The sequence below is a fragment of the Bufo bufo genome, chromosome 6 (genome assembly GCF_905171765.1).
Source record: "Bufo bufo chromosome 6, aBufBuf1.1, whole genome shotgun sequence".
NCBI classification, from domain to species: Eukaryota; Metazoa; Chordata; class Amphibia; order Anura; family Bufonidae; genus Bufo; species Bufo bufo.
In genome coordinates, this window is record NC_053394.1 from 154,442,357 (window position 1) to 154,460,479 (window position 18,123).

The window sequence follows — 18,123 nt, forward strand, 5'->3', positions numbered from 1 at the left end:
CCTGGCAGGGGAGTGGAGCCTATGGGTGTCTTGAGCTTATCCCATAGACTACCTCCCCAGTGAAGTGATACACTGATTGGTTTTATACCGTAAAGCTTTAGGGTACTTTCACACTAGCGTTTTTCTTTTCCGGCACTGAGTTCCATCAAAAGGGCTCAATGCCGGAAAAGAACTGATCAGGTATATCCCCATGCATTCTGAATGGAGAGTAATCCATTCAGGATGCATAAGGATGTCTTCAATTCAGTCATTTTGACTGATCAGGCAAAAGAGAAAACCGCAGCATGCTACGGTTTTATCTCTGGCCAAAAAAACGGAAGACTTGCCTGATCAGTCTTACAAATGCCATCAGCAGGCAGTTCTAGCAACAGAACCGCTTGCCGGATCACTCTGCCGCAAGTGTTAAAGTAGCCTCATTTCTATAAACTACATCTTTTTCTGTCTTTTACTCTACTGTAAGAGCCGTCACGCTGTGGAGCCCTGTATTGTAACAGCAGTCACGCTGTGGAGCAGTCACTCTATGGATTCCTCTACTATGAAAACGGTCACACTGTGCTGCCCTCCTTAGTAGGAGCAGTCACACTATGGACCTCTTGTATAAGAACCGTCACTAATGTGCTGTAGATGACCATAAAAATGAATGACCCTCGGCTGTAGTGCCAATTAACCAGGCACAGGGCCGTGATCACACAATGATGTCCAAGACTCACATCAACATGTTCCCTTGTTGTCCTCTTACTGGATTCTTCACTCTTTATTGACTGATTTTACCATTTCATTGTAGGTCCAGAGAAAACCTCAGATTTTGAGGGGGGAGAAAATAAAACCCCAGAAATCTTGCCGCACAGGAGCAGCCCAAGCTCCCTGGACTCCACAACCTCCTCCGGCATCAGTAGCACCCAGTCCTCCATGCCTGATGACCCTGAACAGTTTGAAGTGATGAAACAGCAGAAGGAGATTATAGAGCATGGGATTGAGCTGTGAGTATGTGTGCGGACACATTGGTCGGGCACATATAATGTTTCCCCTCCAAAAATTCTTACCTGTTTTTTATTTTTTTATTCACAGATTCAACAAGAAACCAAAGAGAGGAATCCAGTATCTGCAGGAGCAGGGCATGCTGGGAGCTACCCCGCAAGACCTTGCACAGTTCCTGCACCAGGAAGATCGGCTGGATTTTGTATGTGGCATTTATCTTAATTTTATTGCTGTGTATGGAAAAGCTTTGCGTCGGCTGTAAAGATAGGAGCTCAGAAGTCACCCTGAGATGCTTGCTAATTTGTGGATTAGACTTCACAAATGAGGGAGGAAGCATTTTACTGTACGTGACATTGCTGCTTTTACATGATCATGTTCAGTCCAGTGTGATGGCTGCATTTCTTGGATCAAACACTTTTTTCCTCTGACCTGAACTCACTGAATATTAATGATTTCTGATGCTGTGAACTCCAGCCTGACCACTTGTCTACTGTCCTGTACTCACATAATGCTGTGAGTACAGTTTAGTAGACCTGTGGTCAGACAGGAACTGACGGCATCAAGTTCAGTGAAAGTAGTAGTGTTCAGTCTGGGTAATGTAGCCATCACACAAAGCATGTTTTCTAGACTTAACATGCTTGTGTGAAACTGACCTAAGCATCGGAAGAGGTGGAAGGGCGAGGAGAGTCGGGAGCTCATGAATATGGGGACTCCTGTGCTAATGCAGTGTGTCGAGTGGACTCCATCTGGGGCTGCTCAATGCTGATATTAGCAAAACAGCTGGGTTAGTTCAAGTAAGTGACCAACATTTTAATCAGGGTCTTTGTCACCAGTCTATGCTGCCCTCAGATAAAGCAGCCTAAAGCTAGTGACAGAATACATTTAACTTCATGTCTGTCTTCTTTCTGACTTAGACGATGATCGGGGAGTTTCTGGGTGAAACCAATCGATTTAACAGAGAAGTGATGTATGCTTATGTGGACCAGCTGGACTTCTGCGACAAGGATTTTGTATCTGCACTGCGCCTCTTCCTTGAAGGCTTCCGTCTGCCAGGAGAAGCCCAGAAAATTGACCGACTTATGGAGAAATTTGCAGCCAGATATCTAGAGTGTAATCAGGGGTAAGGCAACAGTCACTACATCCCCAGCCGAGCCTGCGAGGTTAATAACCCAGAATATAAGCTGATCAGTAATGTGCTGTGCAGAGGCAGACGATCTTTGTGGCAGTGATAGAGCTGAGCCCTTGTGTTGTCTCCTTGCAGACAGACAATGTTCGCCAGTGCTGACACGGCCTATGTCCTGGCTTTTTCCATTATCATGCTGACAACAGATCTGCACAGTCCACAGGTAAGTTTCATGTACAGGAGTCCATGGAATCTGTTCTCTAGTTTGACCACAGAGCTGACAAACATTTGTTCACAGGTGAAGAATAAGATGACAAAGGAACAATATATTAAAATGAACCGAGGTATAAACGACAGCAAGGACCTTCCAGAGGAATACCTCTCTGCCATTTTTGATGAAATTGAAGATAAGAAGATTGCGATGAAAGAGACAAAGGAGCATACCATTGCAACGAAATCTACAAAACCAAGTTAGTGATTAATATACACCCTTTGAGGGCAAGTACCTATACGCCAGTCTTTATGTCCCTGCACTGGCGTGAGATACGCTTAATTTATTAAGAGGCAGATGCGTCTTAACAAATGAGGGGCATCTCTGCCATGCCGTTCATCAGATACTGAAATGTAGCTGGCATAGACGTCAGCTATAACTTCCGCCAGTTTCTGGCAAAAGTTATAACAAATCCAGCGGGACCGCTAAGCCCCGTCCACTTTTCCTGCCCACTTCGGGAAAGTGTCGAGAAGCCTAAAAAGTTGCAAATTATGGCACATTATTGCACACACTATATGTGTACTTTTTTTTTTGTTGTGGCATATGGAGCCTAGTAAATGTCCCCCTTTGTGTTTAGAACCACAACCTCTATGCTGCCTCTCTGTTGTCACTAGGACAGGGCTGTAACTACATATCAGTCATGATATAGAGCCTGGTTGTCAGCAGTAGCAGATGGAGTATAAGGTGTGTGGACTGTTCACAATATAATTATATTACTGTTGTTGTATTGTGATCTCTGTAATGCGGTGGGTCTGTGACAACCACTCAGTCAAGAGATGGTGGCTGGCAGGTAGCAGCAGTATACATAATAGCTGTTACTGTAGAATAAGGTGTGTGGATCTCATGTCTGATCACACTGTAATTATATTTACCATTTATATTTAGTGGTGCCAGTAACAGGAGGCAGGGCTATGACGCTCACTATATAAGTTGTGTGCTTCTCATGTTCTGATGCTCAGGTGCAGCTAGCGAGAAGGAGCGTCGGTTGTTATATAACATGGAAATGGAGCAGATGGCGAAAACAGCCAAGGCTCTTATGGAAGCTGTGAGCCATGCCAAGGCGCCATTCACCAGTGCCACGCACCTGGAGCATGTCAGGCCTATGTTTAAGGTAACTGTAAAAGACTTTGTTTGCCCCAGTGCAAGTAGGAACTGTCTCTCATATCTGGAATTCTCTGCAGCTTGTGTGGACGCCACTCCTGGCTGCTTACAGCATCGGTCTCCAGGACTGTGATGATAATGAAGTGACCAATCTGTGTTTGGAGGGGATCCGCTGTGCAATCAGGATCTCCTGTATCTTTGGCATGCAGGTCAGTGGACAGTCACATACTAGAAGGCACATTTCCCCTTGTATTTAGATGATAATGATGGAGTTTCTAGTTTGAGGCCCATGTTATTTGGAGGAAGGGACTGCAGCACTCTCTGGAGCTTCATTCCCACCGTTCTAGTCTAGTATTATTCCCTCAGCGTCAGCCATTCAGTTGTAGCTGCGTTTATCTCCTATGTATGTGATGCCTTTAATGTCGATTTACTGAATAATGACTGGTTGGTAGTCGGCATTAGACGGCCACTGTTGGGCCAATAAGCATTTCCAACTTTTTACTTGGTTTTCTTTTCTCTGAGAAGCTGGAAAGAGATGCTTATGTTCAGGCCCTGGCTCGCTTTTCTCTGCTGACTGCCAGCTCAAGCATCACAGAAATGAAGCAGAAGAACATCGACACAATCAAGACTCTCATCACCGTGGCTCATACTGATGGCAACTACTTGGGTAACTCATGGCATGAAGTAAGTTCTGCACCTCCAATGGTAGAGGTCCTATCCTGACATGCTCATCTGATTCTGTATAGTTGTGTTCACAGTTGTCTGCTATCTTAGGTTCTGAAGTGCATTAGTCAGTTGGAACTAGCTCAGTTGATTGGTACAGGAGTTAAAACGCGCTACATCTCAGGAAGTGGCCGGGAACGGGAAGGCATTATTAAGAGCTACACCACCGGAGGGGAGGAGTTCATGGGCCTGGGACTTGGTGAGTTTCCCTCCAGAGACCCTGCAGAAGTTTGACAGGTTTTTGTTGCTCTGTTATTCTCATACTTGTTTTTTTGTAGGCACGTTAGTCGGCAGTGGAGTTGACAAGAAACAAATGGCCAGCTTCCAGGAATCTGTTGGAGAGACCAGCTCACAAAGTGTAGTTGTCGCTGTAGACCGGTGAGTATACATAGAATGTCCTGTACATTCCTCGCATTCAGTTCTTTAGCCCCTGGACTGTTGTTTAAACTGTTGAGGATACTCTCATTATCCATATCGGTGTTGTGTCTTTTTAGTTGTTATTGTGGTGCTTTATTTGACAGCAGAATAGGACAGGGATAGATGCTGCTCAATGTGATGTATAGTTTAGTTTTTTAATTTATTCTCAAAGCAAAATTAACCCACTTTCCCATCTCCCCCATACCCAGTCGTAAAACAAACAGTGTGCCAGTCACAAAAACTCTGATATGTGTGTGTGCCATCCCAAACCCCACCAGAATTTCAATCACATAAAAACAACATCTGAGTTATAACATACGATAGTAATGTTCTAGATCTAGTTGGTGAGGATACATTATCAGCACTAGTGGTAAGTTCTTTAAGGCTGTATTAAACAGCCAGATCAGACAGGTGATTGTCAGGAGGGAAGCGTTCCTTCCCAGCAATCGCTTGCTCGCTAGCGGAGGACACTGCTGCTATTACATGCAGCGATCTATTCCACATCATAGGGAGGAGCAATTATTATGCCATCGCTTGTCCTCATGCTGTCCCATTGTTTGCCAGCGGCAGATTGTGCTGTGTAATCATGATCTGCTGCCGGCATGCTTTAAAATCTGGATAGCCTGATGAACAAGTGTTTGGCAGTCTAATATGGGCTTTAGTTCGGAGTTTTGTAGACCAGTGATGATACCTTTAGACCTTCTGAGGACTCCGCTCATTCTCAGTACCAGTGGTCAGATCTTCATGTTTTATCCAGAGTATTGATAGTGAACATAGTGGTCAAAAATGTACAGATCCCTAGGATGACCGGTTTTTCTGTTCTGCAGTCATTGTTTCTGGCTGTTATACGGTATGTTCTGGATGTTCTGCAGCAATAATAGGAGTTATTTCTTTCTGCAGGATTTTCACCGGCTCCACGCGGCTGGATGGATATGCTATAGGTAGGTCTGAGCACTTACACTGTATGGGTCTCTGGTGAGGTTAAAGGTTGGCATCCAGTCGCAGTGTTGACCCTCCTCTGCTTTGTGTTCCAGTTGATTTTGTGCGCTGGTTGTGTGCTGTGTCTATGGATGAATTGGCCTCTGTCCACCAGCCTCGCATGTTCAGCTTGCAGAAGATTGTGGAGATCTCATACTACAACATGAACCGCATTCGACTGCAGTGGTCAAGGATATGGCAAGTGATCGGTGACCATTTTAATAAGGTAACTATAAGTTGTTCTGCTTAGCATCTTAGTGACGTGGTGAGTGATTTATATACTGGACTTGTTTTATCTCCTTCTTATATCTGTTCCACACTTGGGGCCCTTTTACACGGGAGGAGGACTGGGACAATTATCTGAATAAATGTTTGTACGAACACTTGTTCCATATAATTGCCCTATGTAAAGGTGTCACCAATCACCTCATGAACAGTGAATGTTCGGCAGCTCATTGCCCTTTGTAAACAAGCATATGCTGCCCACAAACTGTGAACGGTCACAGTAGTGATTGTTGATTCCTTCATACAAAGGGGATGATTACTGCATGTAAATGAAGATGACTGAGCTGGCAATGATCATGAACGAATGGTTTTGTTCCCAGTCATTGCCCCAGGTATCAGCCCATGTAATTGGGTCCTTAATCTGTGGACATCATGGACATATGATGCAGAGATGGGCTTTCTTCCATCATCTACCTCTCACTGCTATATATCCCCTTTCAGTCCCTGAAGTCATGGAGGTCACTGCCCTGCTAGGTTATTTGTAATAGACACACTCTACCTTCTTCATGTACCCCTGCCGGCATTTAGTGGGAGAAAATTCTGTGGGGAGTTCATGTTTTTTACTATCCGCTCATTATATTTATCACTATAAGTGACAACGAGGAGAGACGCTTGTTTGTTTCAGTCTCAGAGCAGCCAGTTTGCTGGGTCCCATTTAAGCCTAAGGGGAAGAGCCTGATCAGTAGGAACACTGAACATGCAACCTTTTTCCCAGAAGATTTGAAGTTCTCATCCTCAGAGCTGCAGTTGATGTATTACTGCTGCCTGATGAAGTACCTTCATTTCTTGTATTGGGATTAGCGCTGGTGGGTTAATTAAATTAACTCTCTTAATTCACCATCTGGAGGCTTGATGGTTTTTTCGAACAGAATTGTGAGATCAAGTTTATAATTCAGCCAGAGAAGACACTGTGGTGCACAGCACGTAAGCATGTAGTTTTCACACACCACACTGTCAGGGCTCCAGATGGCGACCAAAATGGTCGCAAATGCGACCTAGAATTGCAAAATGGCGACAAGACTTTGTAGTCTTGTCGCCATTTGCGCCTAGACCGTCCGCTGCTCTGCCGCTTTAAGAAGAACTTTTCTGGTGTGAGCCCGATAAGTGCGGTGGTATGAGGGAGCACTCTGCCATTTGTACAGCCTACGATGCGGAGATGCCACCACGCTGGGGAGGCTCAAGTGTGGCTGGCAGTGAAGGTGTTAAAGCTGCAGGGCTGCCGGTCGTTAAAGTAACGAGCCTGTTATAACAGGCTGATATAAGGGGCAGCCGCGCAGCCCACCTACTCCTTGCAGGACTCTGATCATGCACCCTCCCTATCCGCCCTTCCCAAACTATGGGCCCACTTACCGGCTACAGCCCCCCTACTACAAACCCAAGGGGCCCTAGCTGGAAGCCTCCCTACAAGGGGGCCCCAGGGCCCATGAAGTCTGCCCTTCCCATTGACTGCCTGGATAACTACCGGTGGGCTCAGCTGTAGGCCTTGCTCAGCCAGCTGGGGCCAGGGTTGGGGCTGACTGAGCCGCTCTTACACCAAAGAAGTAGGGGTTCAGGTGAACCCCAGAGTGGACGCGTCTGTTCAGTGTTCACTGGGGCACCGTACGCTGAAGAGCCGCAAGGGATGGCCCCTACTGTGCTGTGTGTACTATGCACAGATCTGCAGGGAGAGTGTGATGTCCTATTCACCCTGATAGAGCTCTATCAGGGTGAATAGGACAAGGGATGAAAGATCCCAGGTTCTAGCCCCTAAGGGGGGAAATACTTATTAAATAAAAAGTTTTAAAAAAAAAGGTTAAAAAAAATAAACACCAAAATATTAAGTTTAAATCACCCCCTTGCCCAATTTTACATATAAAATATATAAACAATACAAAAAAAATACATATCGCCACGCCCGAAAAAAGTGCGAACTATTAAAATATTAAAAAATCTCCTATGCGGTGAACGCCGTAACAGAAAAAAAAAAAAACGTGCAATTTGCCATTTTTTTTTGTCACCTTGTCCTGACAGGTTAGGACTGTTCTATTATGGTCCAGACGTTCCATAAAATCTGGAATGCACGCGGCTTTTTTGGTGTTTTTATTTTTTAACGTGGTATCTAGTATCGCAATGCTTTTTTATGTTATCAAAATCGAGTCAAAATTTTGGTATCGTGACAACCCTAGGTAAGACCTGTTCTTTATTTTTATTTTTTCATTTTTTATTATTATACCGTAATTATATGTATTTTAAATTTGGCGACTAAAAATTTTAATTTGGCTCCTAAATTTTTCAGGTTAGGAGCCACTGGCTCCTTGATATTTTTTTTTTTAGTCTGGAGCCCTGAGGTTGTAACGCTGCAGCTCGCAGGGCCATGGGTTTCAGCTGGGGCCAGACGTTTTTTTAAGTCTCCTATTGGGTCATTGATCAATGGCGCAGGCTTCTGGGGAATAATGAGACACCTAGAAAACACAGCTCATCAATTTCTATTCTTCCCTTTTCTCCATGGGGGACATACAGGGATCTCACATGCTGTACTCACTGGAGGAGCTTTGCATCAGTTTGAAAAAGTCCATTTATATGATCCAGCATGTTTATTTCTTGTATGGTCCCTGCTCAGAAATGCAATGATATTTCCTTAAAAGAGCCATAGACACTGGTTGAAAGAAATAATAAAGACCGCCCCGTTCTGCTGTAGCAGCTAGGCAGTATACCGCATTATACGGACTAGAAGACACACCAGAGCATAAGACAAGCACCCACAATTAGAAGCATTGAAATAGAAAATGTTTACAATATTTACTTGTATAAATATAAGTATTTAGTACTTTAAGTATATCTTGTGAGTGATATATATAGTTGATGTGGTACAGACACAGTACAAAAGCCAATGCCTCATAATATTGCCAATCATAGTGCCCCCTGACTATGCCAAGCACAGTGTCTCACCGTATTATCAGCCACATTGCTTTCTGAATATGCAAGCCACAGTACTGCCCCACATTAACAGGCCACTGACTGTTCCAGTCACAATTCCTCACCACATTACCAGCTATAGTGCCCACTGACTATACCAGCCACAGTGCCCCCTGACAGCCAGCCACAGACCACTATCATTATTAGGGACAGCCTTACTGCCTGAGCCCACCCAGCCAGAAGCAGTAGTAGGAGTGTGGAGATACTGGGATGGATCTGTCCCGTGGAATGCATTGAGGGGGGGCATGGCTACAAAGGTCCTGGCAGGGCAGACACTGCACACATTTACTGTGCTGTATGTACCAATGTGTGTATTATTACAGAAATGTGTATATTTATCAGTTCAGTGAGCAGATAACACACACATTGTGTACACAGAGCACAGAACATGCTGTATCCTCACACCTGCACTGCCAGACCTATCGGTTAGTAATGGAGCTCAGAGTTTCCTGCTCCTAATGCCGGCACCTGAACTATTACACACACCAGAGGGTGGCGTCACAAGATCAAGGAGCAATAGTGCGTCTAATAGTCCGACTAATATGGTAATTGTGGATCCTTTTCTGTTTTATAAGGGTGCCTTTGCAAATGGCTGATTTTGTTGCAGAAAATTTCTGCAACTGACAATCCGTTCCATTCTTCTGAATGGGGTTGTTTTGGCAGGAAAAGTACATGGATTTCTTCAAGCCCCATGTGTGAAGGCACCCTAAACCGGTGATGCTGGTTTGTTGGACTACACGTTTCTAGTGAGTGGATTAGTAATAGTCTCAGATGAGATCCGTGTTGTCTTTCTGACAGGTTGGCTGCAACCCTAATGAAGATGTCGCCATATTTGCCCTGGATTCCCTTAGACAGTTATCCATGAAGTTTCTGGAAAAAGACGAGTTGGCCAATTTTCGCTTCCAGAAGGATTTCTTGCGTCCTTTTGAGCACATTATGAAAAAAAACAGGTGACAAATTTGCACGTCATTGGGTCTGGTGACTATCTCATTTTCTAAGTCTAATGTTTACTCGGTTTCTAGGTCTCCCACCATTCGGGACATGGTGATCCGCTGCCTGGCACAGATGGTGAACATGCAAGCCGGGAACATCCGCTCTGGCTGGAAAAACATATTTGCAGTATTTTATCAAGCAGCTTGTGAGACAAATGGAAATCTAGTGGAACTGACATTTCAGACTGTGAACCATATTGTCAGTAAGTAGAGTACCTGTCTTATTGTAGCTGTACAGCTCAGCAGGAACTGGTAACACATCCATGTCTCTCCTCAGCCAATGTATTCCAGCACCACTTTCCAGCAGCCATTGACTCCTTCCAAGATGCTGTGAAATGTCTGTCAGAATTTGCTTGTAACTCAGCTTTTCCAGACACCAGCATGGAGGCCATTAGACTCATCCGTTATTGTGCAAAGTTTGTCTCGGACAAGCCTCAGGTGGGTGAACTTTGGTGCTAATCTCTCTTCATAGTCTTCCTCTATCTGGTTTGGATTGTCATACTCTGCTCTTGTTTTTGCTTGTGTGCTGCAATTTCTTTACATTCTCCTTTTCTGCAGAGATTATTTAATAAATGTCTATAATCTGAACCAATTAATGATGACTGTGACTTGATCTGTTGCAGGCATTGAGGGAGTACACAAGCGATGACATGAATGTGGCCCCTGGGGACAGGGTCTGGGTTCGTGGCTGGTTTCCCATCCTTTTTGAACTTTCCTGTATTATCAACAGGTGTAAACTGGATGTAAGAACAAGGTAATCGCTCCTTGACCCCCAGTGGGTTCTGTCCCTATCCCAAACCACAAACTCTAGAATTAATATCTGCAATGAATTCCAGTTTCCTCTTTCTTCTTTCCCCTGAGATGCACCAGGATAGATGAAGCTGACATGTGAGGCACGGTTAAAGGGGTTGGCCCACCTCGCACATAGCGATATGCCACCAATGTCCAATATGTGTGGGTCCCAGAGGTGATGCCAAACCCTTTAAAAAGCCCAAAATCCGTCTTAACCCAAAAGAAATGAAGTTCTGAAAGAGAACGTCACCTCTGGCAGCTATACCTCCAATGTGAGCACCTCTGTAAAAAGCTTCCAATATCTCAGCTTCTTGTGGGTTTCAGTATTTTGTGATATTCACACGACTCTATACGTTTTGCGGTCCACAAATTGTGCATTTTTGCGGACCAGCACATTCAACCCTATTTTAGAAATGCCTATTCTTGTCCTCAAAATGGACAAATGGATGCAGACCGCATATGGTGTGCTGTTGTCATTTTTTTGCTGCCCCATTGAAATGAATGAGTCTGCATCTAATCCACAAAAAATGCGGATCGGATGCAAACAAAATATGGTCCTGTAAATGGACCCTTAAAAGGAGTCTGTCAGAAGATATATGCCTACCTAACGACTGCTAGCAGTTGGAACATATAGGCATATCAAAAAGACTAAATCATAGTGGATACAAAGTAGAATATGGGTTTCAAGCAAATATACAGGTGAAACTCAAAAAATTTGAATATCGTGCAAAAGTTTATTTATTTCAGTAATGCAACTTAAAATTAGAATTTTGTGAAAAGGTTCAATATTCTAGGCTCAAAGTATCACCCTCTAGTCAGCTAATTAATCCATACCCCCTGAGCAAAGGGTACCTCAAAATTGTGACTTTGGGGCTTCATAAGCTGTAAGCTATAATCATCCAAATTATACCAAATAAAGGCTTGAAATATCTCGCTTTGCATGTAATGAGTCTATCTCATATGTTAGTTTCACCTTTTAATTTGCATTACTGAAATAAATGAACTTTTGCACGATATTCAAATTTTTCGAGTTTCACCTGTATGTAACTATCGACACGCTGAGCTTTAATCCTCAAGCTCTGTCCAAGGAGCTTAGCTAAAACGTAACTCTTTAAATATATGGTAAATAATTAAAACTGGCTACCTGGATGTAAAAAAAATAAAAAAGTAACAACAAGTAACCAAGAATCGTCAAATTATAGTGAAGTGCTGTAAACACACCAGTGCTCAATAAAAGAACAGTTTTACCATTCTTGAAGGGGTTGTCTCCAGATAATTTTCTCCTGAAGGCAAGTGGATAGTATATCCATATTATAGCCCTGTAACCTTACACTTAATATCCGAATGAGTGTAGCAAACCCTCTAAAGGGCGACTCATTGGATTACTAGAATTATTGTCCCTAGTAAGCCCTGAGAGGGTCACGGACAATCCTGCTGCTTGTCCTCTCCTTCCCCTGTTTGTCAGCCTCATCATTTTCACTGCCTGCTATCCACCTAGAAATCTTTCACATGTGCTGTTCATACCTTCAGCATGCACAGTATCTCTGTGAGGCCATTACCCACCACAGGAAGCACACGAGATTGGGTGGTTACCAGTGAATTGGAAAAGGCTGGGGTTGTCAATCAGGGCCAGGGAGAGGAGCTGGGAGGCTTTTCAAGCATTAGTTGCGGGATTGGGACCTTTCTTGGTCCACTTTTTCTGCAATAAAGAAAACAAAAAAAACGTGATGAACGGCCAAAAAGGTGTGTGCACACGTTTCTAAGTACCCTACCAAGTCGTATAAATCTATTGACAGACTCCTTTTAAGAAGTCATCTTGTAGGAGAGCATTTAGAAAATGTCCTTTGTCCCTCTGTGGTATGGAGGTGGTGGATAAGAAGTGATTCTAGTCTAACTGCAGCTCCGACCTGTAATGATACTTATGTTTTTGTATGCTTCTGTTGCAACCATCACTCTTGCTAATAATGTCTCTGCAGGGGCCTAACCGTCATGTTTGAGATTATGAAAAGTTATGGGCACACTTTTGAAAACCACTGGTGGCATGACCTGTTCCGCATTGTATTCCGAATATTTGACAACATGAAACTCCCAGAACAGCAAACAGAGGTGAGAGAAGGATTGCCTAGGTCTGCATGGTCTCCCATAAATCTCATCTTTACTGACCTCTGCACTGAATTTCCAATAATCCAGTACATCTTCAGAGACTATAGGGCTGCCTGAATTTCGTTAACACAGACACAATCTTGCGAGTGCTTATAACGACTCTAATTTTATGCGTTTTCTTTTTTGTTAGAAATCAGAGTGGATGACTACAACCTGTAACCATGCCCTCTACGCCATTTGTGATGTCTTCACCCAGTTCTACGAGGCTCTGAACAGCGTTTTGCTTTCGGATATATTTACCCAGTTACACTGGTGTGTGAAACAAGGTGCGAGCTTCACTTTGTGTCCCCCTGTTGCCCTACTCTTTTATATGTCACACGTACATAGAGGAAGATTCTCTGCATGTGTATTAATAGTGCAGAACATGGGAGATCTCACCAGAAAAGGACTGGTGGTCATAGGAAAAGAGGGCTGCCATGTAATAGTAATAGTGAAGGCTCTGGCGGTCTTCATATAGTGTGGGAGGTCACTCCATCCAATGGGTATTGCTGATCACAGGCAGAGAGGCAGCCATGTAATAGATAGAGAGTTCAGGCACTTGTTGTCTACATTCAGACCATGAGTGATCACTCCAGAGAATTATTATTGGGAATAACAGGCACAGAGGTGGCCAATGGATCAGTTCACCAGTCTAGTCAGAGCTCAGTCATGCCTTGTACAGGGTGCGGGGAAGCAGATGTTAACTGGTACCAGCAGCATTGGCCCTGTGGCGTTATATTGACTGTTAATCCTGGTTTGTGCTCCATAGATAATGAGCAACTGGCGAGATCTGGCACCAACTGTCTGGAGAACCTAGTCATACTGAACGGACAGAAGTTTAGCCCGGAGGTTTGGGATCAGACGTGTAACTGTATGTTGGATATCTTCAGGACCACCATCCCTAGTGTGTAAGTGTCGTCCAGCCATCTGCACGTTTGTGCTGGAGGGATATCACTTTCATTTATCAGATCTGATTCTTCTTCTCCAGATTATTAGCTTGGCGACCGTCTCATATGGAAGACGATACGTTGGAGAAGCGCTATGTGAGTTTAACACATTGTGTGCTGTTTCTCATGTTGTATTGTAGAGCGTCTTTTATGGTGGTCTTTGTGCATTGTTCTGGTTTGTCTCATTCACAGGATCTGGATATAGATCGTCAGTCAATGAGCAGTCAGGACAGGAATCCCTCAGAGCGGGCTCACAGCCAACTGTCTGAGGAGAACTGGAGGGGGAAGCCCAATGAGAGTGAGTCTGTAATATACAGTGTACAGTATGTCCTCTGCCTCCATTGTAATATACAGTGCACACTCCTCACTCTGTCCAGTGTAATATACAGTGCACTGTCTGCCTTCTACCTCCAGTTTAGTATACAGTCCACACTCCCTCCTGTTTAGTATGTTGTACAGTCTGCTCTCTCCCTCCAGTGCAATATATGCTACCCAGTCCACCCTCTCCCTCCAGTGTAATATACAGTGCACAGTCTGCCCTCTTCCTCTAGTGTAATATATGGTGTGCAGTCTGATCTCTACCAATAGTGTCCCATATGGTGCACAGTTCATCCTCTAGCACCAGCCTCACATAAGGTGCACAGTCTGACCTCTTCCACCAGGACCACATATGGTGCAGTCTGCCCTTTCCACCCAGCATCACATACGGTGCACAATCTGCCCTCCTCTACCAGCATCACCTACAGGTCCACAGTCTGCCCTCCTCTACCAGCATCACCTACAGGTCCACAGTCTGCCCTCATTCACCAGCATCACCTACAGGTCCACAGTCTGCCCTCATTCACCAGCATCACCTACAGGTCCACAGTCTGCCCTCATTCACCAGCATCACCTACAGGTCCACAGTCTGCCCTCATTCACCAGCATCACCTACAGGCGCACAGTCTGCCCTCATTCACCAGCATCACCTACAGGCGCACAGTCTGCCCTCATTCACCAGCATCACCTACAGGTCCACAGTCTGCCCTCCTCTACCAGCATCACCTACAGGTCCACAGTCTGCCCTCATTCACCAGCATCACCTACAGGTCCACAGTCTGCCCTCATTCACCAGCATCACCTACAGGTCCACAGTCTGCCCTCATTCACCAGCATCACCTACAGGTCCACAGTCTGCCCTCATTCACCAGCATCACCTACAGGTCCACAGTCTGCCCTCATTCACCAGCATCACCTACAGGTCCACAGTCTGCCCTCATTCACCAGCATCACCTACAGGTCCACAGTCTGCCCTCATTCACCAGCATCACCTACAGGTCCACAGTCTGCCCTCATTCACCAGCATCACCTACAGGTCCACAGTCTGCCCTCATTCACCAGCATCACCTACAGGCGCACAGTCTGCCCTCATTCACCAGCATCACCTACAGGCGCACAGTCTGCCCTCATTCACCAGCATCACCTACAGGTCCACAGTCTGCCCTCATTCTCCAGCATCACCTACAGGTCCACAGTCTGCCCTCATTCTCCAGCATCACCTACAGGTCCACAGTCTGCCCTCATTCTCCAGCATCACCTACAGGTCCACAGTCTGCCCTCATTCTCCAGCATCACCTACAGGTCCACAGTCTGCCCTCATTCTCCAGCATCACCTACAGGTCCACAGTCTGCCCTCATTCACCAGCATCACCTACAGGTCCACAGTCTGCCCTCATTCACCAGCATCACCTACAGGTCCACAGTCTGCCCTCATTCACCAGCATCACCTACAGATCCACAGTCTGCCCTCATTCTCCAGCATCACCTACAGGCGCACAGTCTGCCCTCATTCACCAGCATCACCTACAGGCGCACAGTCTGCCCTCATTCTCCAGCATCACCTACAGGTCCACAGTCTGCCCTCATTCACCAGCATCACCTACAGGTCCACAGTCTGCCCACAGTCACCAGTGTCACCTATGGTGCACAGTCTGCCGTTGATCACCAGCGTCGCATACGGTGCGCAGTCACAGTATGCTTTGTTCACCCAGCATCACACATGGCACACAGTCTGTCTTATCTCACCAGTGTCTGTAAAGGTGCATTCATTTGTTTCTGAATTTGCCTTCCCTCCTATATAGTGTCTGTCTGCTGATTGTCAATTTGTGTCTCTGCCCAGGGCTTGCTGACCAGAAGTTGTTTGCTGGGCTTCTCATAAAGTGCGTTGTGCAGCTTGAACTTATCCAGACCATCGATAATATTGTCTTTTTTCCAACTACTAGCAAGAAAGAGGATGCTGAGCATCTGGCTGCAGCCCAGGTTAATCCTCAACATACCATGCTCCATAGGGTTCTAGGATAAAAGTGTTATATTAGAGGGGGGATGGGTCACATTATATGTATGGAATAGGGCAGCACTAGCACTGGTGTCCTAGGTTCGAATCCGAATGCGTGGGTTTCCTCCGGGTACTCCGGTTTTCTCTCACACTCCCAAAAGATATACTGATAGGGAACTTAGGTTGTGAGCTCCATTGGGAACAGCTTGATGCTAATGTCTGTGAAGTGCTGCGAAAAATAATAGCGCTATATAAGTGCATAAAATAAATAAATGTGTTTATAATAGAAAGGGTATGGGTCATGCTGGATATATGGAATATAGATGTTATCTATTAAAAAGAGTCGGCCTAAATATAGGGGATATACATTGTTATACTAGAGGGGCCATGGGTCAGTTAAGGGGTGTATGAATCAGGCTGGATGTATTGGGATAAAGAAATGTTAAAGGGGTTGTGAGTCAGTCTGTGGTTAAACAGTGTTCTTTATACAGAGGGACACACTGGACAATGACTTCCACACTGAATATGAGGACCAGGGAATGTATAAGTTCATGTCCACGCCACATCTCTTCAAACTGCTAGACTGTCTTCAAGAATCCCACTCGTTTGCTAAAGCCTTTAATTCTAATAACGAGCAGAGGACGGCACTGTGGAGAGCTGGTATGCGCAAGATTTCACACAATGTTTTTTTCTCTTCTTACTACAAAGAAAAGTAATTGTAAAGTGTTAAAAGGGTTTTCCAAGACTTTAATACTGATGACCTATCCTCTGGATAGTTCATCGGTATATGATCGGTGGGGATCCAACATCCGAGACTCCTGTGAGCACAGCGGCCTTCACGCAGCTTACCAAACACAGCACCATACATTGTACAGCGCCTGTGCTTGGTATTGTGTTCAGCCCCATTCATAGGTCACATGGCCTGCACCTAGGCCATGTGACCGATGAACATGTCGTCACTGGCCTAGGAAAAGCTGAGAAAAGGCTGCGGCGCTACTGCGAGTGCCGCTGCCTTATTAAACAGCTAATCGGCGGGGGTCCCAGGTGTCGGATGCCCACCCCAGATACTGATGACCTATCCTGAAGATAGGTAATCAGTTATGAAGTCTTGGAAAACCCTTTTAAAGGGAATCTGTCACCAGTTTTATGGTGTCTTAACTAAGGGCAACATAAACTAGTGACAGATCTCCTTAGCAAAATGCTGTGTCACTTTCTTTAACTGACCCCTGCTGTTTTGCCAAAATCTTGCATTGAACAGCTCCCACTTGCCAATGAGTCCCCATATTCATGAGCTCACGGCTCTCCCCGCTCACCTGCCTCTGATACAGTTTTTTTTTTTTTCATATGAATCAGCAGCAGGTGAGCGGGGAGAGCTGTGAGCTCATGAATATGGGGACTCATTGACATGCGCTGGAGCTGCCAGGAATTCCCTTTAATCCCTTGCTTGCAACGCGAGTAGAACATCTGGTGTGGAGTCTTAAGGCTCATTTAAACAAGTAGATAATCTTTCCGATTCGAATGCTAGCGATTTATGGTGGACGATAATCGTGTAATGTGAATGTAAGTAGCGACTGAACGATTTTACTGAAAATCAGTAGTTGTCGTTGTGTCCGTAGTTCACACGTGTCGTCAATCCTGAACAATTATCTACTCGTCTAAATGAGCCTTTAGCTCTGGGATCTTCCTGAACAGTTATTGTGTGTTTCTGGGACAATAAGTGTACAGTAGGTGTTTGTGAGATTGTGCTTTTAGCACGACAGCGTCGCGCTGATACTCGGCAACATGGTGCCGAGATCTCGCACTCACTGGAATAGTGACAGCACATCCCAGCAAGCGCGTCATAGAAGCGACGGGAGATCCGACTTGGATTCCCGCCAATTCTACACGTGTGCGGCGTTTGTTATGAATCCTGAGGGGGAAGTCCCCGCCGGATTTTAAATAAAAATCCGGCCTGGGTCCCCCCCTCAGGAGCATACCGGGCCCTTAGGTCTGTTATGGGTTGTAAGGAGAGCCCCCCCTACGCCGAAAAAACCGGCGTAGCGGGTCCCCCTACAATCCATACCAGACCCGTATCCAAAGCACGCTACCCGGCCAGCCAGGAAGGG

At 45.3% G+C, this 18,123-nt stretch overlaps 1 protein-coding gene across 3 annotated transcripts in view; it reads left to right on the forward strand.

Moving 5' to 3' along the window:
* Positions 1 to 18,123, forward strand: part of ARFGEF2 (ADP ribosylation factor guanine nucleotide exchange factor 2) — a 43,715-nt gene that overhangs the window by 16,930 nt on the left and 8,662 nt on the right. For all 3 annotated transcript variants that reach the window (XM_040437368.1, XM_040437369.1, XM_040437370.1), the window contains 23 exons: positions 785 to 980; positions 1,069 to 1,180; positions 1,893 to 2,098; positions 2,240 to 2,324; positions 2,400 to 2,571; positions 3,332 to 3,483; positions 3,554 to 3,682; positions 3,999 to 4,157; positions 4,248 to 4,395; positions 4,475 to 4,574; positions 5,514 to 5,554; positions 5,648 to 5,817; positions 9,630 to 9,781; positions 9,854 to 10,026; positions 10,101 to 10,261; positions 10,447 to 10,577; positions 12,592 to 12,721; positions 12,909 to 13,044; positions 13,527 to 13,665; positions 13,746 to 13,800; positions 13,897 to 14,002; positions 15,863 to 16,002; positions 16,510 to 16,678. In XM_040437368.1, the coding sequence (XP_040293302.1) occupies positions 785 to 980; positions 1,069 to 1,180; positions 1,893 to 2,098; positions 2,240 to 2,324; positions 2,400 to 2,571; positions 3,332 to 3,483; positions 3,554 to 3,682; positions 3,999 to 4,157; positions 4,248 to 4,395; positions 4,475 to 4,574; positions 5,514 to 5,554; positions 5,648 to 5,817; positions 9,630 to 9,781; positions 9,854 to 10,026; positions 10,101 to 10,261; positions 10,447 to 10,577; positions 12,592 to 12,721; positions 12,909 to 13,044; positions 13,527 to 13,665; positions 13,746 to 13,800; positions 13,897 to 14,002; positions 15,863 to 16,002; positions 16,510 to 16,678 (3,162 nt within the window). The remainder of the gene's footprint in view (positions 1 to 784; positions 981 to 1,068; positions 1,181 to 1,892; positions 2,099 to 2,239; positions 2,325 to 2,399; positions 2,572 to 3,331; positions 3,484 to 3,553; positions 3,683 to 3,998; positions 4,158 to 4,247; positions 4,396 to 4,474; positions 4,575 to 5,513; positions 5,555 to 5,647; positions 5,818 to 9,629; positions 9,782 to 9,853; positions 10,027 to 10,100; positions 10,262 to 10,446; positions 10,578 to 12,591; positions 12,722 to 12,908; positions 13,045 to 13,526; positions 13,666 to 13,745; positions 13,801 to 13,896; positions 14,003 to 15,862; positions 16,003 to 16,509; positions 16,679 to 18,123) is intronic.